Source organism: Myxine glutinosa, chromosome 6 (genome assembly GCF_964187855.1).
Source record: "Myxine glutinosa chromosome 6, kmMyxGlut1.1, whole genome shotgun sequence".
Lineage (NCBI taxonomy): Eukaryota > Metazoa > Chordata > Myxini > Myxiniformes > Myxinidae > Myxine > Myxine glutinosa.
The window spans coordinates 29,985,137-30,009,897 of NC_136266.1; the positions used below are offsets into that span (position 1 = coordinate 29,985,137).

The following is a 24,761-nucleotide window of genomic DNA, read 5'->3' on the forward strand; positions in this document are numbered from 1 at the left end:
GAAGCTGATGGAAACCGTGAAAGATGAGGAAGTTGTTGTGGTAGGAGGAGACCTAAATGGCCATGTGGGAAGGAGTATAGACGGTTTTGAGGGAGTTCATGGGGGTTACGGATATGGTGTGAGGAATGGATAAGGTGAAAGGATTTTGGAGTTTGCTGATGTAGCTGGTTTGTTGATTTGTAATACTCAGTTCCAGAAAGCGGATTATAAGCTTGTTACATACACGTCAGGTGGGTCGACGACAACCGTTGACTACCTGATGGTGCGTCGGCAAGATGGGGGCACTGTTACGTGCTCCTCCCCAAACCCCGGTCACGGTGTACCTCCGAGCCCCGAAAGGAGTCACGGCAGAAAGATGTGTTATTATGTGTGTCAATGACCAATGGTGAAACCACACCAACCAAATGTTACCAAAAAACAAGTATTGTATTAATGTCGCACAAGAATAACAGCACAAGTACAATATACTTTCAATTGCACAACCAAAATACCACATAATTCCTATGATGGTCCCATCAGTTTCTTATTCAATAACTCACTGTGCTCCACATGAGCGAAAAGTAACATTCCCCAAAGTCTCTGTCCCAACACCAGGCCAAAGTCGATCCACGCTCCTGTGATCACAATAAACAGGTCGTATCGAGACCAGAATCCAGGTCGGCTGACAGTCAACGCTGCCGAAGAGCCGCAAAGGTGCACCCAAAAGGCGACTGTGAAATCACACCTTCGCGTATGAACGTTCAGCGGCTCCCAAACGGAGAACCGCAAATTCCCAATCGAAATCCACGTTACACACGCAAACCAGGCTAACGGCTGGGCGCAGTGAAATGGCTGGAGCGAGGTGAAAAGGATGGAGCAAGGCGAAATGGCGGGAGCGAGGCGAAATGGTGGGCGGGCCGTAATGGAGGCATACCTGCTCTCCGACGACGATTCTCTTCGGAATCAACCGCAAAACCCGTCACGCAGGTTTATCTGTCACAGCGATCACGACTATGTCACAGGAATCCCTTTCCTGGGAAAACCAATCTTCGCTCGTGACCCACGTTCGCCAGCGTCTGCTCGAGACCTCAAAGCAGCTCGGCTTTTCTTCCCGACCTCACTTGCTCCGCTCTCGCTTCTTCTTCCTCCCTTCCGGGTTCTCCCGATCCATTTCGTTTTTCTTTTAAAACACTAATTTTTCCCTTTTGAAAACAGTTATTTCCATTTCACTCAAACTATGCCAAGAATAGTACATGGAACTAAAAATGCTTACAGTGGATGAAAACCACAACGACGGAAGTGACGAATCCGTAACACTCCCCACCCTCAAAAAAGAAAGTTTGAACATAGTGAAAACTTTATTTTCATGCAAAAACCCTCTTTAACAAACAAAAGTAAAACTCACACCCAAATGATCAACTTGCGCGAGCAACAATAATTAATATTCCCCAGAAGAAAGCAACAAAACTTCCAAACAACCTACAGGAATTTTCAACGTTAGTTCACTCTGGATAAAGTATCAGCAACAACATTGTCCCTGCCCTTTACATGCTCAATTTCCAAGTTGAACTCCTGCAAAGACAAGCTCCATCTCAACAACCTCTGATTTTTATTTTTCATTTTTTGAATGAAGGTTAAGGGGTTGTGATCAGTGAAGACTTTTATAGTAAAGGTAATAGTTCCCAGATACACCTCATCATGCTGAAGCGCTAGCAGGAGAGCAATGGTCTCTTTTTCCACAATGGCATAATTTGCCTGATGTTTGTTAAACTTTTTGGAATCGTAGCACACCGGGTGATCCACGCCATCCTCATCTTCTTGTAATAGAACTGCACCAGCCCCACATCACTTGCATCAATGGCCAACTTGAAAGGTTCTTGAAAATCCGGGGCTGCTAGGACAGGAGAGCTCATTAATATCGCTTTGACGTGGGCAAAGGCAGCCTGGCATTTGTCATCCAAAACAAACTTGGTCTCTTTCCTCAGCAAATTCGTTGAAGTGGCTACCACATCAGAAAAAATTCCTGCAGAACCGCCAGTACCAACCAGCCATACCCAAGAATCTCATAAGCTCCTTCTTCCCTTTTGGAACTTGGAAGCGATCAATGGCTTCGATCTTGGCTGTCACCGGTTGCACCTGACCCTGACCTACTACATGGCCTAGGAACACCACCTGTGCTTTTAAAACTCGCTCTTAGATAAGTTCATGGTCAACCCTGCCTCGGTCAGTTTCTTGAAAAATGCATGAATTTGTTTAAGATGATCTTCCATGGTCATGGTGTGGATGATGACATCATCCAGATAAGCCTCCACCCCCCAAGGTCTGCAATAAGCTTATTAATCAGCCGTTGGAATGTAGCAGGCCCGTTTTTCAATCCAAAGGGAAGAACCTTGTACTGATACAACCCATTTGGTGTGACTAAAGCCGAGATTTCCTTGGCTCTATCAGTAAGAGGAATCTGCCAATACCCTTTCAGCAAGTCAAATTTAGTTACAAATTTAGCTGGGCCTATTCTATCAATGCAGTCATCAATCCTCGGGATGGGATATGAGTCGGTCTTGGTCACTGCATTAACCCGATTTAAATCCGTACAACAGCGAAAACTGCCATCGGATTTTGGAACCAACACACATGGTGAGCTCCATTCACTGCTGCCTGGTTCGATGATGTCATTCTCCAACATATACTGAACCTCCTTCCGAAGATACTCCATCTTCACAGGGTTCATCCGATAGGGGTGTTGCTTCACAGGAGTGGCTTCCCCCACCTCAATATCATGATATACCAAGTCAGTACGACCAGGTACATCTGTGAACAAATGTGCAAACTCAAAAATTAGGCTGGATAGTTGTCCTTGTTGTTGTCCTTGTTGTTCCCTCGTCAAATGACCTAATTTCTCATCTAGATGACTCAACACTTCCGTGTTCGTCAATCTGGGACAAGCCTGGTCATCAAAGTTATCAAACTTCACACCGGCCTCAACCTCTGGATTCTCTTGCACCCTGACTACAGGCACGACAGGTGAGACAGGAACCATTTTTTCCACAGGCTTCCTCTCATAATATTTATTCAGTCGGTTGACATGACACAGCTGCCGCTTTTTCCGTCGGTCGGGAGTTGTCACCACGTAATCTGCTTCATTAACCCTCCTTTCGATTGCATAGGGACCAAAATACCTAGCCTGTAGTGGCTGACCTGGAACAGGAAGCAACACTAACACTCGGTCCCCAGGACTGAAATTTCTTATCTGAGATTTCTTGTCATGTCTCACTTTCATTTTATCCTGTGTCACTTTCAAGTTTCCTCTCGCAACCTCACAAGCCTTTTCCAATTTGTGCCTAACCGTTGACACATACTCTACCCACTGTTGACTGCGACTCCTCCTGTAGCCACTGTTCTTTCACCAATTTCAATGGTCCTCGAACTGCGTGTCCAAACACAAGTTCAAAAGGACTGAATCCCAATGACTCCTGAATGGATTCCCTTGTAGCAAACAACAATAAGGGTATTCCCTCATCCCAATCCTTGTCACATCCAAAACAATACGTTCTGATCATATTCTTCAATGTCTGGTGAAACCTTTCCAAGGCCCCTTGGCTCTCGGGATGGTAAGTACTTGATCTTACTTGCTCCACTCCCAACAGGTGTACCACTTGCTGAAAAAGCGTTGACATGAAATTGGAACCCTGATCAGACTGGATGACCTTAGGTAGGCCAACCAAAGTGAAAAATTTAATCAAGGCCTTCGCAATAACTGCCGCAGTAATTTTTCTAAAAGGTACTGCTTCTGGGAACCTCGTGGAAGAGCACATGATGGTCAGCAAATACTGATGCCCAGCCTTAGTTTTAGGTAATAGTCTACTTGCCAGCAATGTGAACCCGGAAATGTTGAGTACCCCAAAGTTTTAAGTTAGAAATGTACAGTATGGACTATGGGTCCCCAGCACTTAGAAACTGCCGGATGCTAACTTGCATATGTTGGGCAATTAGCAAAATTAGCATTAATAGCATTAACCCTATCAAACATAGGCCTGGGACACTGAAATTTCTGTTTCGCTCTATTGCTCCACTTTTATTCACAGGTATTAGAGGTAACAAAGGCAAGTACCATACCAAACTAGAATAATATGACTATGGGTAAATAATATCCTCAAAATTAAAACACAAGTATACCCAAAATTATCAGAGCTGAAAAATATGTGCACTAGTTACACAACATAAAACTTCCATCAAGAAAGAGCGTCTTGCACTTCTACTACTCTGCACTGTTATAAAGCATATCCTCATCATAAAACTCATCCTCATCGTCTTCATCTTCTTCTCCTGACTCTACATTCTTGTCATATTGCTCTTCTTGCTGTGAGTGTGTGAGTGTGTTGCAACATGTACTATCAGAGCCTTTGTTTGCAGAAGCAGTAGCTGGTACAGGCCAGGCCTGCAGCTACGCAGCTGCACTTTGCTGTTAAACAGGGCTTTAACCCAGCTTTGCAGCTACAGCTGATCATTTCCAACATGGCAGGAGGAGCAACGGGGCTTGCATCCAGGATGGGCATGATGACTTCCTCTCCCTTCTCGCCTTCCTTCTTATTCCATCCAAACTCTGCTATGTCCACAGCTGGTGGGTCAGGGCAGTCTGCTGCTTTCCAAAGCAGCACCTGTACATGGGCACGCCATCCATGGAGGAGAGCGTTGCGCTCTGTAGGAGGCAGTGTCTTCAGTGCTGGGGGGGTTTTGCGCTTTCGATAGATGTCATATCTGGTGACGTTCAGAGATGCCGACTCCCTCTCGTACAGAGCCAGGAAGAAACCACTCACTGCCTCTGTAATCTGTAAATCAGTAGCTCCCTCCTCTCCGATGAAGTGAAGCAGGTCACCAGGTACTACTCTCATGGCGTTGAGTGCGGACACCTTCCCTTTCCCCGCGGGATAGGAGGTAGTGTTACATCCGGAGAGAGCATGCATAGCCAGGATGGAGCGACACTGCTCACCGAGATTCTCTACTGTCGAATTGATGTTGAGAATAGTGCCATCCCATCTTTCCATCTGCAGGTTACATGTGATACCCACCTTCCAGCACCAATAGACCATGAGTACGAAAACATCAGTGTCGTCGCTGAGAATGCGGACAGTTTCAGCTCCGCGACTGGCTGCATCCAACATGTATGAGATGAGGGAGACGTCAGCCTCATCATGAGTGACAACACTGTCTGCTTTGCTGACCATCTTGATGTGATCTCCTATGCTGTGTGTGCACAGGAGCTCACCCAGTCTCCGTTTGTTTGTCTTGTTCTTCATCACTTTGTCGCGGCTAGGTAGAGGGGTTGTCAGTGAGAGTCGGTACTCTGTTGAGCTCTCCCCAGCTCTTCTCTGCCTCTCGTGGTCTTTGGCAGAGACTTGCTCATACCGGTCAAAGATGACAAATGTTTCGGTGATGTAGCGATTAAGCCGGCGCCCCATGCTGGCTGCGAGGTCAGCCACAGTGCCTGACGATGGCCACACCACGTGGTAGATGAGCTGCAATGCATCAACGAGTACAACATGTGGTGGGTAGGGATTGGGGGCAAGGATTCCAAGACGCTGGACGATCACAGACTTGTTACCCTTCCTGAGGCATCCATACTCATCGATGATGGATGCAGGGACCGAGCCGAGCTCGTAGTCAAAGAGGGCAGAGAGCTCCATTCTTCTCTTGCTCCCCACCACCAGCAGTCGAGCAAACAACGCCTCAAGGTCACATATGATCTTCGCATTGACCTTCACTCTTTTTTTGGTGAATGTCATTGTCACCACCTTATTTGAGATGGGCGCATGAAGTCTCTCAGGAAGTGATGAAGAGAACAGTGTGCTCATGTCCTGTCCGATCTTCAATGCATCTTGCACATTCACCTTTTCATCTGCCACCTGGCCATTTATGATATGGTGGAGGGTTGTGGTCTCTATGGTGAGTGGATGGGAGTTTTCCTGTAGCACTCTCAGGATTTTAGCCCGGTCCTCCGCGTCCAATTCCCGCCGTCCTTTACCCTCTTCTTTGTGTCTGTTGGGCTTCATTGTCTTATCTGGTGCTTCAGCATCGTCGTAAATCTCATCCAATGACTTGGAGAGATAGGAGCAGATGCCGAAAGATTGGATCCACACGGCGACCTGCTCAGGGTTGGTGGAGATGCCCTTCATGCCTCCTACTCCCTTCCCTTGCTTGATGCATGTCTGCTCCCCAAACATGTCTCCACTCACTGCAGCTGCACCATCAGAGTGGCGGCACACATGGCTTCCAGCGTAAAGGTCATCCTTGGCAGTAGCAGGAAGGTACTGCATGTCGCGCAGATGCCATGTGATCCATCTTGCGTAGTGGTGATGACCGGCAGCAAAGAAATAGGGCAGCATCTCTTCAAGGCAGTGTTGTTGCAGCATCCAATCACCCTCTCTTTCTGCTCGCCAGAACCTGTGAGCTATTAGGGTAGGGGTGATGAAACAATCCACCCATAGCGGGGCTAAAAATTAATCTAAATACTCAATATCTCAAAAACTATAGCAGCTAGCGAGATGGGGCTTAGTGTGTTGAACGTGCCAGGTTACGATCTGTTCAAATAAACACTAACAATGAAACTGTAGCTCAACATGAGAGTAGAGGCACTAACCGCGCAAAAAAATGTTGGGTGAAAAAGAAATCCACGGCTTTTACATCCTTTTTTTTCACATGAAATTTTGATCGCAGGAAATTTTGATGAGAACACTCACGGAAAGCATATCTGTCTAAGTGTATTATGTCCAAATTTCATACAGATCCTTCAAATAGTTTGCTCACACGAAGCATTCAAACGGAGCAATAGAGCGAAACAGAAATTTCAGTGTCCCAGGCCTATGTTTGATAGGGTTAATGCTATTAATGCTAATTTTGCTAATTGCCCAACATATGCAAGTTAGCATCCGGCAGTTTCTAAGTGCTGGGGACCCATACTGTACATTTCTAACTTAAAACGTTGGGGTACTCAACATTTCCGGGTTCACAAGAGGGCTCTATAGGCTTGGCAAGTAGACTATAAAGGGCCGACACAGTCAATAATGACTCAGCTGAATGGCTCTTCAAAAGGTGGAATTGGTTTTAAAGGTGCAGATGGGCCTTTCTGATTAGGTTTTCCCACCAGCTGGCAAGAATGGCAAGATTTACAGAACTCCGCCACACCACATCGCAATCCTGGCTAGAAAAAATGTACCAATATTCTGTCACATGTCTTGTTCACTCCAAGGTGCCCAGCCAAAGGCGTCTCATGTGCCAAACTCAATATCTCCTTCCGGTACGGCGGTGGCACCACAATTTAGTAATGAACTTTCCACTCATCATTTGCTGGCACCTCCGGTGGTCTCCATTTTCTCATGAGTATTTCCCCTTTCATGAAGTAACCAAAAGGTATCTTCATAGCCTCTTCCTCTGTAATGGCTTTACCAATCAAACTCCGGCGCTCCGAATCTCTGTGTTGTTCTTCCACAAGTCTCTTTCGGACAAGCACTGTTTGTTCAGCCTCGTTCCCAGATGTCTCCGATGGACACTCCATTTTGTCTTTCGGTCCAGATGCCACCTTTTCCTTAGGTTCCTTGATGTCACTCCCTTTCCTATTATTTCTTCCAGACTTTTCCTCCAATATCTCTATGGAACCCAAATCCACATCACCTTCCTTCTCCTTCTCTTCAGAGCACTTCCTACCTATAGCACGAGTCACTGCACAGGATGGAAAGATACCCGGAATCTCCTGCTCTAACTGTGCTGTGTTACTTTCCATACTGGGCTTTTCAACCAACATCGGATTACCAGAAACTCGACCCCCGGCCAAATCATTCCCGATAATAAAAGAGATTCCCTCTACAGGAAGAGTGGCTTGTAACCCCACAGTGACCGGTTCTGACACCAAATCAGACTTCAAATGGATGACATGAAGAGGAGCTTTAACATAGCCACCAACCCCCTGTAAGAGAACACTAAACCCCGTGGCCGTCTTCTCCGACAATGGCAAAAATGCCCTCAAGCATCAAAGATTGATGTGCTCCTGTGTCCCTCAATACCCTAACAGGTCTCTGGTTCGTTAAGTCCCGATCCAGTGACACAAACCCCTCGGAAATAAAAGGTTTGTAATCCTCTTGGACAAGGTCGTTCTGCGATGCCGTAACTTTGGCATGGGAACCTTCACAAGGCACTGTCCTCCAAGGACGATTTCTCGCATTGGCCAACGCATTCGGAATTGCACTCGTCTGACTCCGCTCCTGATTTTTCCTTTTCAGGGCGTAACATTGGGACATCAAATGCCCAGGTTTCTTGCAAAAAGCGCAAGTAGGCCCGGAGGAAAAACTCGTGGTCTGCCTCGGGCCCCCCGGAAGATAGGTATGTCTTGGAACTGCAATCTTCTGATCCCTAAAAGTCGCGGTATCAGATTTGTCCCCATAGTCCTCTCTAGGCCGCCTCCATGAAAATTTGTTCTCCGATCCTGATTTACCATAACTCCCCTGGCTAACTCTCGGTGGGAAGTTAGGTTTGTGGAACCCCATCCTGTGTGTCAAGGCATAGTCATCTGCCACTGTTGCTGCCTCATACAACTCCGGTGCCTTTTTTTCATCCAGATGTACTTTAATGTCCACGTGGACACATTGTTTGAATTCCTCCACCAAGATCAATTGTCGAAAAAGGTTGAAGTCTTTCCCAATCTCCTTTGAGTCACACCACCTATCAAACATAGTTTCCTTCATTCTGGCAAACTCCACATGGGTCTCACTCTCTCTCTTCCTGGCATTCCTGAATTTTTGTCGGTAAGCTTCAGGGACCAATTCATAGGCTTTGAGAATGACTTTCTTCACTATCTCATAATCTGCACATTGGTCAATCGATAAAGCCGAATAGATATCTTGAGCTTTACCCATCAGAACACTTTGTACTAACATAGTCCAGGACCCCACAGGCCATTTTAACATTTGAGCCACCCTCTCAAAGTGTAAAAAGAACTTGGCGACCTCCTTTTCATTGAAGGGTGAAACCAGCCTCACATGCCAACCAACATCCCGAGAGTTATGACTGGTTGTCGAACAAGCCGGCATGGATACTACTTCTCTCCGTTCCCCCAGTAATTCCAGCTCCTTCAGTTTAAGTTCCCTCTGATAATTAATCCATGTCCCGTTCCTTTAACTCCCTTTCGGCTCTCCTTTCCTCTGCTCTTCTTTCCTCGAGTTCTCGTTCCCGTTCTGCTCTTTCCTTTTCAGCTCTTCTTTCCTCTGCTTTTCTCTCCTCGAGTTCTCGTTCCTGTTCTGTTCTTTCCTTTTCGGCTCTCCATTCCAACTCTTTTAACCTTTCCTGGCTCTGCAGTTGCATCTCCATTTTCCGGAGCTCCACATTTCCTTTTTCCTCTGGTAACCAATCCAAGGCTACCTCTTCCCATGTTCCTTGTCCCACTGGAGATTCTACCACCAATGTCTGCATCTCTGCTTTCTTCATGCTAACTCGGACCTCCAAGTTAAAATATTTGGCCAATATCATGAGTTCGGATCTTTTTAACACCTGGAACTGTCCCTCGTTATGGGACGTCACAAACTTTTCTACGTCAAACACCATGGTGACTATCAGTTAGCACCTGTTAACCTTCACACAAAAATTTCAAATTTTTAGAAAAATTTGGGAATGTTAGAAAATTCCAAATTTGGGAATTTTGTGAATCTTAGGGAATTCAATCCCGGACGAGGCCCCCAATTTCTGTTCAGTGCTCCTCCCCAAACCCCGGTCACGGTGTACCTTCGAGCCCCGAAAGGAGTCATGGCAGAAAGATGTGTTATTATGTGTGTCAATGACCAATGGTGAAACCACACCAACCAATTGTTACCAAAAAACAAGTATTGTATTAATGTCACACAAGAATAACAGCACAAGGACAAAAACTTTCAATTGCACAACAAAAATACCACATAATTCCTATGATGGTACCATCAGTTTCTGACTCGATAACTCACTGTGCTCCACGTGAGCGAAAAGTAACATTCCCCAAAGTCTCTGTCCCGGCACCAGCCAAAGTCGATCCACGCTCCTGTGATCACAAGAAACAGGTCGTATCGAGACCAGAATCCAGGTCGGCTGACAGTCAACGCTGCCGAAGAGCCGCAAAGGCACACCCAAAAGGCGACTGGGAAATCACACCTTCGGGAAGTAACGTTCAGCGGCTCCCAAACGGAGAACCACAAATTCCCAATTGAAATCCACGTTACACACGCAAACCAGGCTAACGGCTGGGCGCCGTGAAATGGCTGGAGCGAGGTGAAAAGGTTGGAGTGAGACGAAATGGCGGGAGCGATGCGAAATGGCGGGCGGGCCGGTAATGGAGGCATACCTGCTCTCCAACAACGATTCTCTTCGGAATCAACCGCAAAACCCGTCACGCAGGTTTATCTGTCACAGCGATCATGACTCTGTCACAGGAATCCCTTTCCTGGGAAAACCAATCTTCGCTCGTGACCCACGTTCGCCAGCGTCTGCTCGAGACCTCAAAGTAGCTCGGCTTTTCTTCCCGACCTCACTTGCTCCGCTCTCGCTACCTCTTCCTCACTTCCGGTTTCTCCAGATCCATTTCGTTTTTCTTTTAAAACACAAATTTTTCCCTTTTGAAAACAGTTATTTCCATTTCACTCAAACAATGCCAAGAATAGGACATGGAACTAAAAATGCTTACAATGGATGAAAACCACAACGACGGAAGTGACTAATTCGTAATAGGCACCTCCGGGACACAAAGGTGATCCCGGGAGAGGAGGCTGTTTCACAGCACCACTTGGTTGTCTGGAACATGAGGGTGAAAGGGGCGAGGAGAGCTCGGCGGGTGAAGTACCAACCGAGAATGAGGGTGTGGAGGTTGAAAGAGGTGACAGTGAGGGAGGCATTAAAAGAGAGGCTGAGTATTGTAGAGGATGATGTGGTTGAACTTGAAAGTGGTTGGATGTAATGAAAGATAGTCTGTTGGGAGCCGTTGGTGAGGTATGTGGATGGACAAAAGGACCACCGAGGCACTCGGAAACATGGTGGTGGGATGATGAAGTTGGAAAGAGGATTGACGAGAAGAGGAAGAAGTTCAAGGAGTGGCAGAAGGTGATGGGTACGGGCGCAGAAAAGGCAGAGCATGAAAGTTATAAGGCAGCCAAGAAGGCTGCAAAGAAAGAGGTAGCAAAGGCGCAGGAGGCAGGTAGGAAAATGTTCGGCCAACACTTGGATTCGGAAGAGGGTCAGAGCAGTATTCAGGATTGCAAAGCAGATAGCGAAAGAGAGGTGCAATGTGATGGGGGTGAGTTGCTTGAAGGATGAAGTGGGACAAATCGTTGTGGGCCCAGATGGAATTAAAGGAAGCTGGAAGATATATATGGAAATGCTGTTGAATGAAGAGAATGAATGGGATGGCAACATAGAGAGTAACCCAGTTTTAGGACCGGCAGAAAAGACAACTGAGAAGGAAGTTGAGGAAGCGATAAAAGCAATGAAGAGGAGAACAGCGGGCGGGCCGACGGGAGTTGTGGGAGCTATGTTGAAGGCAGCGGGAAGTTGGGGTGTGAAGAGAATGACAGAGATCTGTAATCTGGTGGTGAAAGAAGGCCGCATTCCAGTGGATTGGGAACCGAGTACCCTCGTCCATCCATACAAGGGGAAAGGTGACCCTCTGGACGGTGGCTCGTATCGAGCGATAAAGTTATTAGATAATTAGAGCATGGAATGAAGGTATTGGAAAAGGTGTTGGAGAAGAGGATAAGGAAGAGAGTGAAGATCGACGAAATGCAGTTTGGATTTATGCCGGGAAGAAGAATGACAGACGCGCTTTTTATTGTAAGACAGTTGCAGGAGAAGTACATGGGGAAGGGGAAGAAGTTGTTTTTTGGGTTTGTTGATCTGGAGAAGGCATTCGATAGGGTTCCATGCAAAGAAGTGACTTGGGCATTGAGGAAGTTAGGAGTGGAGGAATGGTTGATCAGAGTCGTGATGGCAATGTACGAGAGCGCGCACAGCTGTAAGGACGAAGGAAGGGAACAGTGGTGAGTTTGAGGTGAAGGTGGGAGTGCATCAGGGGTCGGTAAGAAGTCCACTACTATTTGTCGCTGTGATGGAGGTGCTGGCTCAGAACGTAAAGGAGGGTTTAACATGACAGTTGTTGTATGTAGATGATCTGGTGTTGATTGCGGAAAGTATGGATGGACTGAAGGAGAAGATGAACAAGTGGAAGGAATGTATGGAGACAGAAGGTCTGAAGGTGAATATCGGAAAAACGAAGGTGATGGCAAGTGGTAAAGCATGTGGTGAGGTGGAAAGAGCTGGGAAGTGGCCGTGTGCTGTGTGCAGGAAGGGTGTCGGAGTAAACTCCATTTCAATGTACAATGTGCGCAGAGTGGGTTCATCAAAAATGTAGTGGTCTGAGAGGGTCATTAACCAGTGTGGCAGCGACATTCAAGTGTGAGGTGTGCATACAGAGAGCTGAAGATGGAGGAAATGTTGAGTTGCATCTTGGAGACGGCATGAAGCTGGAAGGTGTGAAAACATTTTGCTACCAAGGGGACATGCTGAATGGAGAAGGTGGATCAGGCTCGGCGATGGTTGCTGGAGGGCGATATGCATGGAAGAAGTTTCTGGAACTGAGTGGCGTGCTGACGAGGAGGGGAGTGTCGTTGAAGCTGAAGGGAAAGGTGTATGCTGCATGTGTGAGAAGTGTTATGATTTATGGGAGCGAGACATGGGTAATGAATGTAGAGCAGCAACGAAGGCTGGAAAGGGTGGCAATGCGAATGGTTCGGTGGATTTATGGAGAATCATTGAGAGAGAGGAGGACAAATGATGAATTGCGAAAGATGATGGGAATATAGCCTGTGATGGATGCTGTGAAGAGAAACAGTTTAAGATGGTTTGGTCATGTGTTAAGGATGAAAGTGACTGGTTGAGAAGAGTGATGGAAATGAATGGAGAAGGAAGTAGAGGACGGGGAAGACCGATAAATTGTTGGCTAAAGGTGGTGGAAGAAGAAATGCAGGGGCATGGGGGTTAACAAGGGCAGATGCAGAAAATATGGCAAAATGGAGAAGATCGTCATGGGGCCCCGCAAGGCTAACCCCCGCTCCAGCAGGGAAAATGGCCTTAAAATGCCTGTTGTTGTGTGTATATATATATATATCTACACACACACACACACACACACACACACACACACACACACACACACACACACACACACACACACACACACACACACACACACACACACACACACACACACACATATACACATATACATATATATATACATATACATATACATATATATATATACTGAAACGCAAAAGAAACTTACCACCTTTGAAACCTTTAAATATCAACAATAACACTGGTGTAGTAAATGTGTGAACTTATTTGTGGACAATAGTGTCCTCACTGTCAGACAAAACGGTCACGGATGGTCACTTGAACCTTCAATGGTCACTTCATAGCACAGCTGTTGAACAGCCCTTTTGACTGTCAGTGATTAGCCAAGGGGTACGGGATGATTTTAATGAGCTGCACGTGATGTCTTGATATTGGCTTTAAAAAGGCCAGTGCAAAATGGGCATTTTGACCGAAAAATTTGACCATTTTGACCAACTTCAAAAAGACCGAAAACGCAAAAGAAACTTACCACCTTTGAAACCTTTAAATATCAACAATAACACTGCGTGTAGTAAATGTGTGAACTTATTTGTGGACAATAGTGTCCTCACTGTCAGACAAAACGGTCACGGATGGTCACTTGAACCTTCAATGGTCACTTCATAGCACAGCTGTTGAACAGCCGTTTTGACTGTCAGTGATTAGCCAAGGGGTACGGGATGATTTTAATGAGCTGCACGTGATGTCTTGATATTGGCTTTAAAAAGGCCAGTGCAAAATGGGCATTTTTACCGAAATATTTGACCATTTTGACTAACTTCAAAAAGACCGAAAACGCAAAAGAAACTTACCACCTTTGAAACCTTTAAATATCAACAATAACACTGCGTGTAGTAAATGTGTGAACTTATTTGTGGACAATAGTGTCCTCACTGTCAGACAAAACGGTCACAGATGGTCACTTGAACCTTCAATGGTCACTTCATAGCACAGCTGTTGAACAGCCGTTTTGACTGTCAGTGATAGCCAAGGGGTACAGGATGATTTTAATGAGCTGCACGTGATGTCTTGATATTGGCTTTAAAAAGGCCAGTGCAAAATGGGCATTTCAATCAACATGCCACGATTGTCAAGGGATCAACGGCAGCGTGCCCTGGGCATGCTGCATGGCGGACTGAGCTACCGTGAGGTGGCACGTCGCCTTGGCTGTTCACACCAGACAATATCGGCCCTGGTGGACAGAGACACCCTCCACAACTCTGCAGATGACAGACCTCGATCAGGGAGGCCAAGAGTCACCACTGCAAGGCAGGACAGGCAGATGGTCCGAAATCACCTGCGGGATCGATTCCGTCCAGCATCCCGCACTGCGGCAGAAACTCCGGGGCGTGCAAACCCACGGATCTCCAATGATACTGCACGAAGACGACTGCATGACTATAGTCTGACTGCCAGAAGACCATACAGAGGCCCCGTGATGACGGCTGCCCATCGCCGCAACCGACAGAGATGGTGCCAGCAGCATCAGCGGTGGATCTTGGCGCAGTGGAACGAGGTCGCTTTCAGCGATGAGTCAAGGTTCTGTGTGGACAGTCCTGATGGGCGTGAGCGTGTCTGGAGAAGACCTGGCGAGCGATATGCTGATTGTTGCGTGCGTCAAGCCAACAGGTGGGGTGGCCCAAGTGTGATGGTGTGGGCCGCCATATCAGGCCGGTACAGGACGCCACTGGTGGTTGTGGATGGGAATCTTAATGCCCAGCGGTATGTGGATAACATCCTGCGACCTCATCTGCTGCCATTCCTGCTAGACAACCCAGAACTGAGAACCTTTCAGCATGACAACGCTCGTCCCCATGCTGCTCGCTTTACAACTGCATTTCTCCAAGGCGAGAACATCAACACCATGCAGTGGCCTGCACTCTCCCCTGACCTGAATCCCATAGAGCACCTGTGGGATGAGCTTGGGAGACGCGTAGTTGGCAGGGCCAGGACACAGGCAGAGCTGCTTCAGACATTGAGGACTGAGTGGGACAGAATCCAGCAGCAATCCATCCAAAGACTGGGAGGCAGTATACGCCGACGATGCACTGCCTGTATCCAAAACAATGGTGGCCACACACGCTATTGAAAGGGGACTGACATTGCACCCTGTGCTGTTCTGTACTGTAGAACAAACTGATGAGATGGTGTATCTTGGTCAAAAACTTGACATGTCATCAATAAAATGCCAATGTTTCAATTAGCAATTGTTGGTTTGTTTTATTTTGAACTGTTACAATTTTATTACATTTCAAACAAGTGGTAAGTTTCTTTTGCGTTTTCGGTCTTTTTGAAGTTGGTCAAAATGGTCAAATTTTTCGGTCAAAATGCCCATTTTGCACTGGCCTTTTTAAAGCCAATATCAAGACATCACGTGCAGCTAGGGCTGTCAACCGAGCCGAGACCGGGACGAAATCCCGGCGGTTTCGGCTTTCGAGAAGGTCCTGAGATAAATTCATTGACGCAATTTCTCGGTAAAAAAATCCCGGTTAAAATTCCAACTTCTTGCAGATATTTTCCATAATAGAGGCATTTATTGAGCCTTGCTTTCATTACTCTGCTTCTGCACAAGCATCATTTTTCGCAAGTGCAGCTGAACTGACACAAACGATGATACTTGATAGATAAAGTAAACTCACTGTTCCAGGATTTTCCCCTCGTCAACAAACAATGCACTGCAAACGAATCCGAATTCCGAATCCGGATCTTCACCAACATCTAATCATGTCGTCCTTGTCACACACGCTGCATCTCCACAAAATTTCGTCCGAATCCGTCCACAACTTTTTGAGATATTGTGTTCACAAACAAACGGACAAACAGACAGGAGTGAAAACATAACCTCCATCTACCTTTGGTGGCGGAGGTAACGAAATCAGGATAAAGGTCCCAAAGAAAATCCCCCGCATCGCGGCTTCATTTAAACCGTTGAATCCTTCCGCTGTATCACTCCGCCTCGCTCCGCTCTTCGCTGCGGTCACGTGTCCGTCCTTGGAGACGACTTACGGAATGTGGTTGCTAGGGTCTTTAGCACATTAATATCGAGGGACTCGCTCGAGGCCCCGTGAATGGAGGGACGATATTTATTTAGATTAAAAACACGTTTATAACGGATTATTCTACACACAATGTATTAATACAAGTACAATACATTATGTAGTTTTATGAAATGAGTTTTTGATGAACGTTTATGTTTAATTGCAACGCTAAATCTATAAATTGTAAGAATCCCTCGGGGTTTGGTTTGACGGTTTGAATGTGAAAGTATTTTGGTTTTCTTATCTCCACTTTAGGCCTGATAAGTTGATTACGTTTACTTTAGTCACAGAGTCAAAATAAGGAGGGGGTGGGGGGGGGTGATCACTACACCGCCTGCTTTATAATTTACTAGCAGAAGTACCCGGCATTGCCGGGCGGGGGAGAGGAGGGGAACGGGGGGGGGGGGGGGGGGGGGGGAGCGAGCCCCTTGGCGATCACAACTCACAAAATGATAATGAAACTCCAACCTGGACTCGAATATGCCTGAGCAGAAACATTTTCTCCCTCTCTCTGACATTCCGAGCAAGAAATTACACGACAATACAAACTGTAATGAGATAACCCGGTCCCATCGGTGGCCGATCATCTGCATGTAGGCGGTGTATTTTATTTCATCCCGGTAAATGGAAGCTAAGTCGGAATTTAAGTACTCAACATCAGAATGAATTTTTTTCATTGTTGTTTATATATTGTAATGAAATTCCATTATTTTTGCAGCCTTATTATTTTTTTTTTATTTTTTTTTTTTTCCCTTGCCGGGAACCGAGCCGACCCGAGATCCCGTTATGAAAATTGAAAATTTATCGAGACGGTTCCGAGACGGGATTTTGAATCTAGCTAACAGCACTACGTGCAGCTCATTAAAATCATCCCGTACCCCTTGGCTAATCACTGACAGTCAAACGGCTGTTCAACAGCTGTGCTATGAAGTGACCATTGAAGGTTCAAGTGACCATCCGTGACCGTTTTGTCTGACAGTGAGGACACTATTGTCCATGACAAATAAGTTCACACATTTACTACACGCAGTGTTATTGTTGATATTTAAAGGTTTCAAAGGTGGTAAGTTTCTTTTGCGTTTCAGTATATGTATGTATATATTATATATTATATGTGTGTGTGTGTGTGTGTGTGTGTGTGTGTGTGTGTGTGTGTGTGTGTGTGTGTGTGTGTGTGTGTGTGTGTGTGTGTGTGTGTGTGTGTGTGTGTGTGTGTGTGTGTGTGGTGTATATATATATATATATATATATATACATATTTAGTCACGTGAAAAAGTAAGTACACCCCATGTAAAGTTTTGACTTTTTCAACATATTTCAACATACAGCTATTTGATCTTCATTTCAACAATATTGATAAATAAAAGTGATACAATATAACAAATATCATGAAACATTTGCATTTTGTAGTCCATTGTATAATTTAAATGAACATAAATGCAAATTTTGCATGTGGAAAAAGTAAGTACACCCCTACATTTATCACTACTTCAAATACCCAAATTAGAATCAGGTGCACCAGCTCAGGTGCAAATGATTATAACATCGTTACAGAGGATCTTGGAGGAACCTGTCTTATTTAAACCTCAGACATTTAGTTTGGTTTGCTCTTTGTTGTTGAAGTGTGCGGCGTCACCATGCCGAGATCAAAAGAGCTCTCTGAGGCCTTCAGAAAGAAGGTTATAGATGCATACGAGTCTGGGAAGGGATTTCAAAAGATCTCCAAACAATTTGAAATCAATCGTTTGACTGTCCGGAAGATCATATCTGTTGTGAAAATCAACCAAGTCCACAACTTGTCCCATATGTAGGTTTAATGTCAATCAGATCTTTACATCATCCTGTAAAATACATCATGCAATATATATATCAGGATCTAGGCATCATATGAGAAAGATTGAATATATCAGTCAATGCAAGCAAGCCTAGAATATAAGTGGGTACGTACCATTCAATTCTACATGTCATTGTATAATGTCGCAGGAGTGGCCTCGAGTCGCAGACGTCCGAGGTCTTATAGACGCCGCCCAGCGGTTTAAGTGAGCACCACACCTGGGTTCAACTTTGGTACATTTTCACTACATTCTCCCCACCGTTAGAACTATACTGCCGCTAGGCAGGAAGCGAGCGCACGTCAGCATTAATTGATGGAGGAAGCCATTATATTATTATTGGGGTGTCAAAGAAATATTCCCCTATTGATTCTTGTCTTTGTGCAATTGTTTTATGTTTTGCACTCTGTCAAAGCGTCTTTTGGGCGTCCTGAAAAGCGCTATATAAAATAAATCCATTATTATTACAGGTCAGTCGGTCCATCCGTAGCGGTCAGGGTGGCGAATTACCCTGCCAGCACGGGTTCGGAAACTACCGGGTACGACATCCCCAAGCCTGGAGTCCCCTGCTTCGGAGTAGCCGCTGGAGGCAGGTGTCGGAGGGGCACCTCAGTGCCTTCAGGCAGGGGTGCATCAGGCGAAGGGAGAGACGGCAGATGTTCCCTAGGCGCACCCATAGCCTGGTTAGCAATCATGTCCGATACCGGCAGACGATGAGCCCGTGGGTCACAATAGTCTAGCCTTACAGTGAGTCGTCGGCACAGTAGCTAGATAGGATAAGTTGTACTTTGTCGAAAAGCGAATTTCCATTCGTCGCAATGCAACACATTACAGGAAGATGTGTCGATGTGTAAGATGTGGAAATCAGTAAGCCTCTTTACAGTAAGCTGCAACAGTAAGTAAGATTTCCATGCGTCGCAATGCAACACATTACAGGAAGATGTGTCGATGTGTAAGATGTGTAAATCAGTAAGCCTCTTTACAGTAAGCTGTAACAGTAAGTAAGATTACATGACAGGAAGCCATTACAGTAAGTCCATTACAGTAAGTCTGTACCTGACTAGGCTCCAAGGGTACATGGTCGATCCATGTTAGGTCCATGTCATGGAATTGCCGAGAGAGAGAATCGATGAGAGCCATTCGGAGCCATAACGAGAGTTACTCGATACCGGCAGCGGCCCTTTTGAAATCACGAGACTCGAGCGCCCTCTGACAGCAGCTCATACGAATTACAAACTCTTGCTTCGGCACGTGAAACTACCGTTGGCAGCGATCCCTCTCACGAGACCCGAGCGCCCTCTGACGGCAGCGCGTACGAATGACAAGCTCCGGCAAATATACGTCTGCCACGAGCGCCCTCCGAAGGCTGCCTGAACGACCGGCAAACTGCAGTCGGCGTGGGAATCGCAACCAAGTATGGCAGAGTACGACGACGCACAAAACGACCGAAACCGACGACGCACAAAACGACCGAAACGCGCCTCCCCAGCGAAGCGCGCAGAACCTCCGCGATGCATACGGCAATCCCGTCCAGCAGTACAGCGCTCGGAGGATCGAAGATCGGCTGACGGATGGATTGTCCATCATCTCACCCCCCCCCCCTTTTATTTTGAGATAGCAGCCGCGCGCCGCGTACCGAAGTCGAGCGACCTTCACAGTCTGGGTCAGAGGGAAATGAAATCAGGCAGCGGCCGGGCGAGGCGTCTCGCAGTCTCGAAATGTGTCGTGGAGGCGAGCCAAGAGCCCTGCCCTAGAAGCAACAAGCCCAGAGTCAAGGGCGAACAGGCGGTCGGTGCCCTCGTGGCTTGCTCAGGAGACAAGGGAGTCGGGCGCAACGCTCAATGTTACTATCTCATGGGGTCACCGTGTACTCCCAAATGCCCCCTTATCGATTAACGGCATAAGTCCTCGATGTTGGCTAGTCGCCCTCGAAGGCCGCCACGTTATGACACGCACTTTTGTGCTGGGGCGGTCAGGTTGAGTATTTCCGCTATCTGTAGAGGTACCAAGGTAGACGAACTCAGGTAGACGTACTCTGATGACGCAAGCGCGTGAAGCAGGCAATTACGTTAATGGCGCTGTAGGGCAAACGCGTGATTAGTCGATGACGTCATCAATTGGTTCGGGCGCGTGCGGGCGAGTTCGACGGCGATTCGCCCCGTCCTCGGATTCCTGGAGCGGAGTTCCAGCTGAGCGGTATCCCCAGACGGAGTAAAGTGGCACACCGAAATCTATAGTCTCGCGTCCATTGGGCACCAGCATTCGAGCGGGCTCGAGATTGGTGTACTGAATACGAACCCGGCCGACGAGTGGATTGTATTATCTAGGGCGCACTGCGTTCGAGGGAAACCGAAAGTCGAGCTCGGCCCGTTGAACCAGAGCGGCACACCGAGTCGAGAGGGCGAGCACGCTTGGCAGCGATAAACTGCACGTCCTGAAGTAGCATCTCGTTTGATAGCCTTCGGACCGTGTTATACATATCACGTCCTGAAGTAGCGTCTCGTTTGATAGCTTTCGGGCCGTGTTATACATATCACGTCCTGAAGTAGCGTCTTGTTTGATAGCTTTCGGGCCAAAGGATTGAATACATATCACGTCCTGAAGTAGCGTCTCGTTCGATAGCTTTCGGGCCGTGTTTGTCCGGAGTTAGACATATAGAATACATCGCGCTATGGTATATGATCATGCCCGAATGCTGTGAAAGTCTATGAAGGTCCCGCTCGACTTCCTTAGAAACTCATCCGTGCTGCGGCGAGTCCTCGAATGGTGCCAAGCAAGCCTCTTGTCAAGCTAGCTTCATGCATTGAGGCGATTCCGGGCAGCGGAGTTCGCCGGCCTCGTTGAGTAGCCACGCGTAGGTGGGATGCGACCAGCAGCAATCGGGGCCGCCGGCCTCGCAGGGTACGGCCTGCGAGGGGAATCGCATACGATTCGCGTGTAGGAGGTGATTCCGACGAGCAGCGATCAGAATCGCCGGCCCCTCAGAGTAGTGCCCGCGATGGGCGCAGTGCGCGATTCGCGCGTAGGTGATTCCACCGAGCAGCGATTGGTCGGGTTGTGCCCGCGATGGGCGCAGCGCGCGATTCGCGCGTAGGAGGTGATTCCACCGAGCAGCGATCGGTCGGGTTGTGCCCGCGATGGGCGCAGTGTGCGGCTTTGCGTAGGAGGTGATTCCACCGAGCAGCGATTGGTCGGGTAGGCCGGCCGTGTGATGCATGGCAGACATGGCATGGGAGTCGTGAACACTCGCGTGGGAATCTCATCTCGGGCCGAGGCACGCAAATCTAGGATGATTCGCTCGGACGGAGCCATTAGCGTTTCGAGCAACCGAGGCTAGACTCGTACCTTCGGCTCCAAGCGGGTCCGTCGTTCCGACGGGGTTTTCGGCCGCAGGACGTTGCCCAGTAGCAACGTTCTCCAGGCGTTGCCGGAGTCCATCACGCCTGCTCCGGCGTTCGGGCCTCAGGAGAGCAGTTCGCGCTTTGACGACGCGGTTCCACAAAATGCTTGCGAGGTCCCAACACATCCGGTCCCTTCGAGGCAGGCCGGCAGCGAGAGCAGTCGGAGCTCCGTGGCTGGAGCTAGCTCGACGGGTCCTCCGCTGGTCATTCTTCTCCGAGGTGGGCCTCGCAGGAGCGTGGAGAATGTCGGGAAACGCTCGTCTGAGATCTGCATTCATCCGGCCATCGCCAGACTCGTGTCCCGCCATTTCCGCAAGATCTGATTGACATTAAGTGTTGTGAAAATCAACCAAGTCCACAACTTGTCCCATATGTAGGTTTAATGTCAATCAGATCTTTACATCATCCTGTAAAATACATCATGCAATATATATATCAGGATCTAGGCATCATATGAGAAAGATTGAATATATCAGTCAATGCAAGCAAGCCTAGAATATAAGTGGGTACGTACCATTCAATTCTACATGTCATTGTATAATGTCGCAGGAGTGGCCTCGAGTCGCGGACGTCCGAGGTCTTATAGACGCCGCCCAGCGGTTTAAGTGAGCACCACACCTGGGTTCAACTTTGGTACATTTTCACTACATTTACAAGTGGAGAAGATTCCAAACAACTGCCAACTTGTTCAGGCCAGGCCGCCCCAGCAAGTTCAGCCCGAGAGCAGACCGCAAGATGCTGAAAGAAGTCTCTAAGAACCCCAGAATGTCATCACGGGACCTACAGGAAGCTCTTGCCACTGTTGATGTCAAAGTGCACGAGTCTGCCATTACAAAGAGGCTGCACAAATTTGATCTGCATGGGAGGTGTGCCAGGAGGAAACCTTTGCTGTCCAGAAAGAACATCAGGGCAAGACTAAAGTTTGCCAATGAACACCTAGGCAAAGACCAGCACTTCTGGAACAATGTGCTCTGGACAGATGAGTCAAAGGTAGAGCTATTTGGCCACAGTACCAGAAGACATGTTTGGCGAAAACCAAAGACAGCATTTGACCACAAGAACCTGACACCAACTGTAAAGCATGGTGGTGGAAATATTATGGTTTGGGGCAGCCTTGCTGCATCAGGGCCTGGGCAGCTCACCATCATATAATCCACGATGAATTCTTCATTGTAGCAGAGGGTGCTTGAGGATAATGTGAGGCCATCTGTCGGAGAGTTGAAGCTCAACTGAAGGTGGACCTTGCAACATGACAATGACCCTAAACATACCAGTAAATCCACCAAGGAATGGCTGAAAAAAAAGAAATCGAGGGTTCTGGAATGGCCAAGTCAAAGCCCAGATCTAAATCCCATCGAGATGTTGTGGGGGGATTTGAAACGAGCTGTGCACGCAAGAAACCCCTCAAACATCGCACAGCTGAAAGAATTCTGCATGGAGGAGTGGGCAAAAATTTCTCCCAGTCGATGTCAGAGACTGGTGGACAGTTATAAGAAACGCCTACTTGAGGTTGTTTCTGCCAAAGGGGGCAATACCACTTATTAGATTGGAGCCAAGGGTGTACTTACTTTTTCCACATGCGAAATTTGCATTTATGTTTATTTAAATTATAAATGGACTACAAAATGTCAATGTTTCATGATATTTGTTATATTATATAACCTTTATCTATCAATATTGTTGAAATGAAGATCAAATAGCTGTATGTTGAATTATGTTGAAAAAGTCTAAACTTTCCATGGGGTGTACTTACTTTTTCACGTGACTGTATGTATATGTATATGTATGTATATGTATGTATGTATGTATGTATGTATGTATGTATGTATGTATGTATGTATGTATGTATGTATGTATGTATATATATATATATATATATATATATATATATATATATATATATATTAGGGTGCATCAAACGCCCTTAGGTTCTTGGATTTTAATGTCTATTCTCTCAAATGTTACACTTGTTGGTAGAAGTATGTATGCAAAAAATAAATGAAATCAGAGGTGGTCCTGGGTGGCCACCGGCCACTTTTATATATTTAGGGCCATTTTCGGGGCCGCACTATGTAAAAATGTTTGATTTTGTTATTTTACACCCAAACCTAGTCATGTTTGGTATCAAATTGAAGGTCTTGATGAGAGGAATACAAATATAACAATTTTATGCAAAAAACGATGGTTTGATAATTAGTTTGTATTTTTACATGAATGAAATCGGAGGTCTAATCGTGGGTCCCATACTAGTAGTCTAATAATATCCTTTATTTTCTTTCAGATGGCAGATAAGAAGACCAGATTAGCAAGTGCCATTTTTGGTCTTGGCAATGCTTTTACAGAAGCAGATGGTACATTGACAGGAGTCCGCCTCCCAACTTGCCGGCAGGTTCTTCGATGCGTGATGTGGTACATCCAGAAAGAAATATGTGAAGGCAAACAAACTCAGCCACTGAAATGGAAATCTGCCAGCATCGTCCTTATCCAGCTGAAAAAATTCTACACTAAAGCAAATATTCCTATGCTTTCAGACCATCAATGCTGCAAACTAATACTTGACCTTCTTAATGACAATAACAAATTGCGTCAAATACCTGTTTCTCGCCGAGAATCTCCAAGCACTTTGGCTAAGTTGCAAACCATGAATGAACATCTTGATAAGACCTTTGGTGTATGGACAAAAGATGCAATGACAAACATTAAGAATGAGGAAGATAGAGTATTTTTAGAGTCAATGAAATCTGACAGAGTAGCCTCATTTGGTGGTGTTGACAAGAAGAAAGTTGATAAAGATCATAGAAAAGAAAAACGCCTCTTAGCGGAAGCTTCAAGACGAGAACGTCATGAATCATCCAGTGTACAAGAGATGACAATTAGTTCTGTATGCTCTGATGATAGTGACTCTGCAGATAGCTTGGAAGAAACTGAAGAAGAGGCGATTCCAGAGTTTCAAAGGAAGCGTAGTCACCACAGATCAACATATGCAGGTACATCTGCCTTTATTCCTCATGATATTCTGAAAAGACATTCAGTTGTGTCTGTTGCTACTCGACTAAACATAACTCCTGTTCAACAGGTTGCGCTCACCAAAGCTGTAATTCAAGAGGCAGGAGGTGATCCACGTCGTGTGGCCAAGTCGTACTCAACTGCTGATAAGGCTCGACGATCAATAACAAGTGCTATCGCCAAAGATATTCAAGAAAATTGGATCGCCCCAACAGCTGCAACACTTCACTGGGATGGCAAGCAGATACCAACGCTCACAAACAAGAATGTCAAGGAAGAAAGATTGCCAGTGTTGGTTGGGAATGCCACTGATGTAAAGCTACTGGGGGTGG

General features: G+C 46.6%; 1 protein-coding gene across 3 annotated transcripts in view; it reads right to left on the reverse strand.

Annotated features, from left to right (window-relative positions):
* Positions 1–24,761, reverse strand: part of LOC137429676 (uncharacterized) — a 155,519-nt gene that overhangs the window by 6,227 nt on the left and 124,531 nt on the right. The window contains exon 10 of one of the 3 annotated variants that reach the window (XM_068119801.2): positions 21,499–21,830. The exons of the other annotated variants lie outside the window; for them this stretch is intronic. Coding sequence (XP_067975902.2) covers positions 21,826–21,830 — 5 coding nt within the window. The 3' untranslated portion in view covers positions 21,499–21,825. Of the gene's footprint in view, positions 1–21,498; positions 21,831–24,761 lie in introns of those variants that run through there. 3 annotated transcript variants of the gene reach the window in all.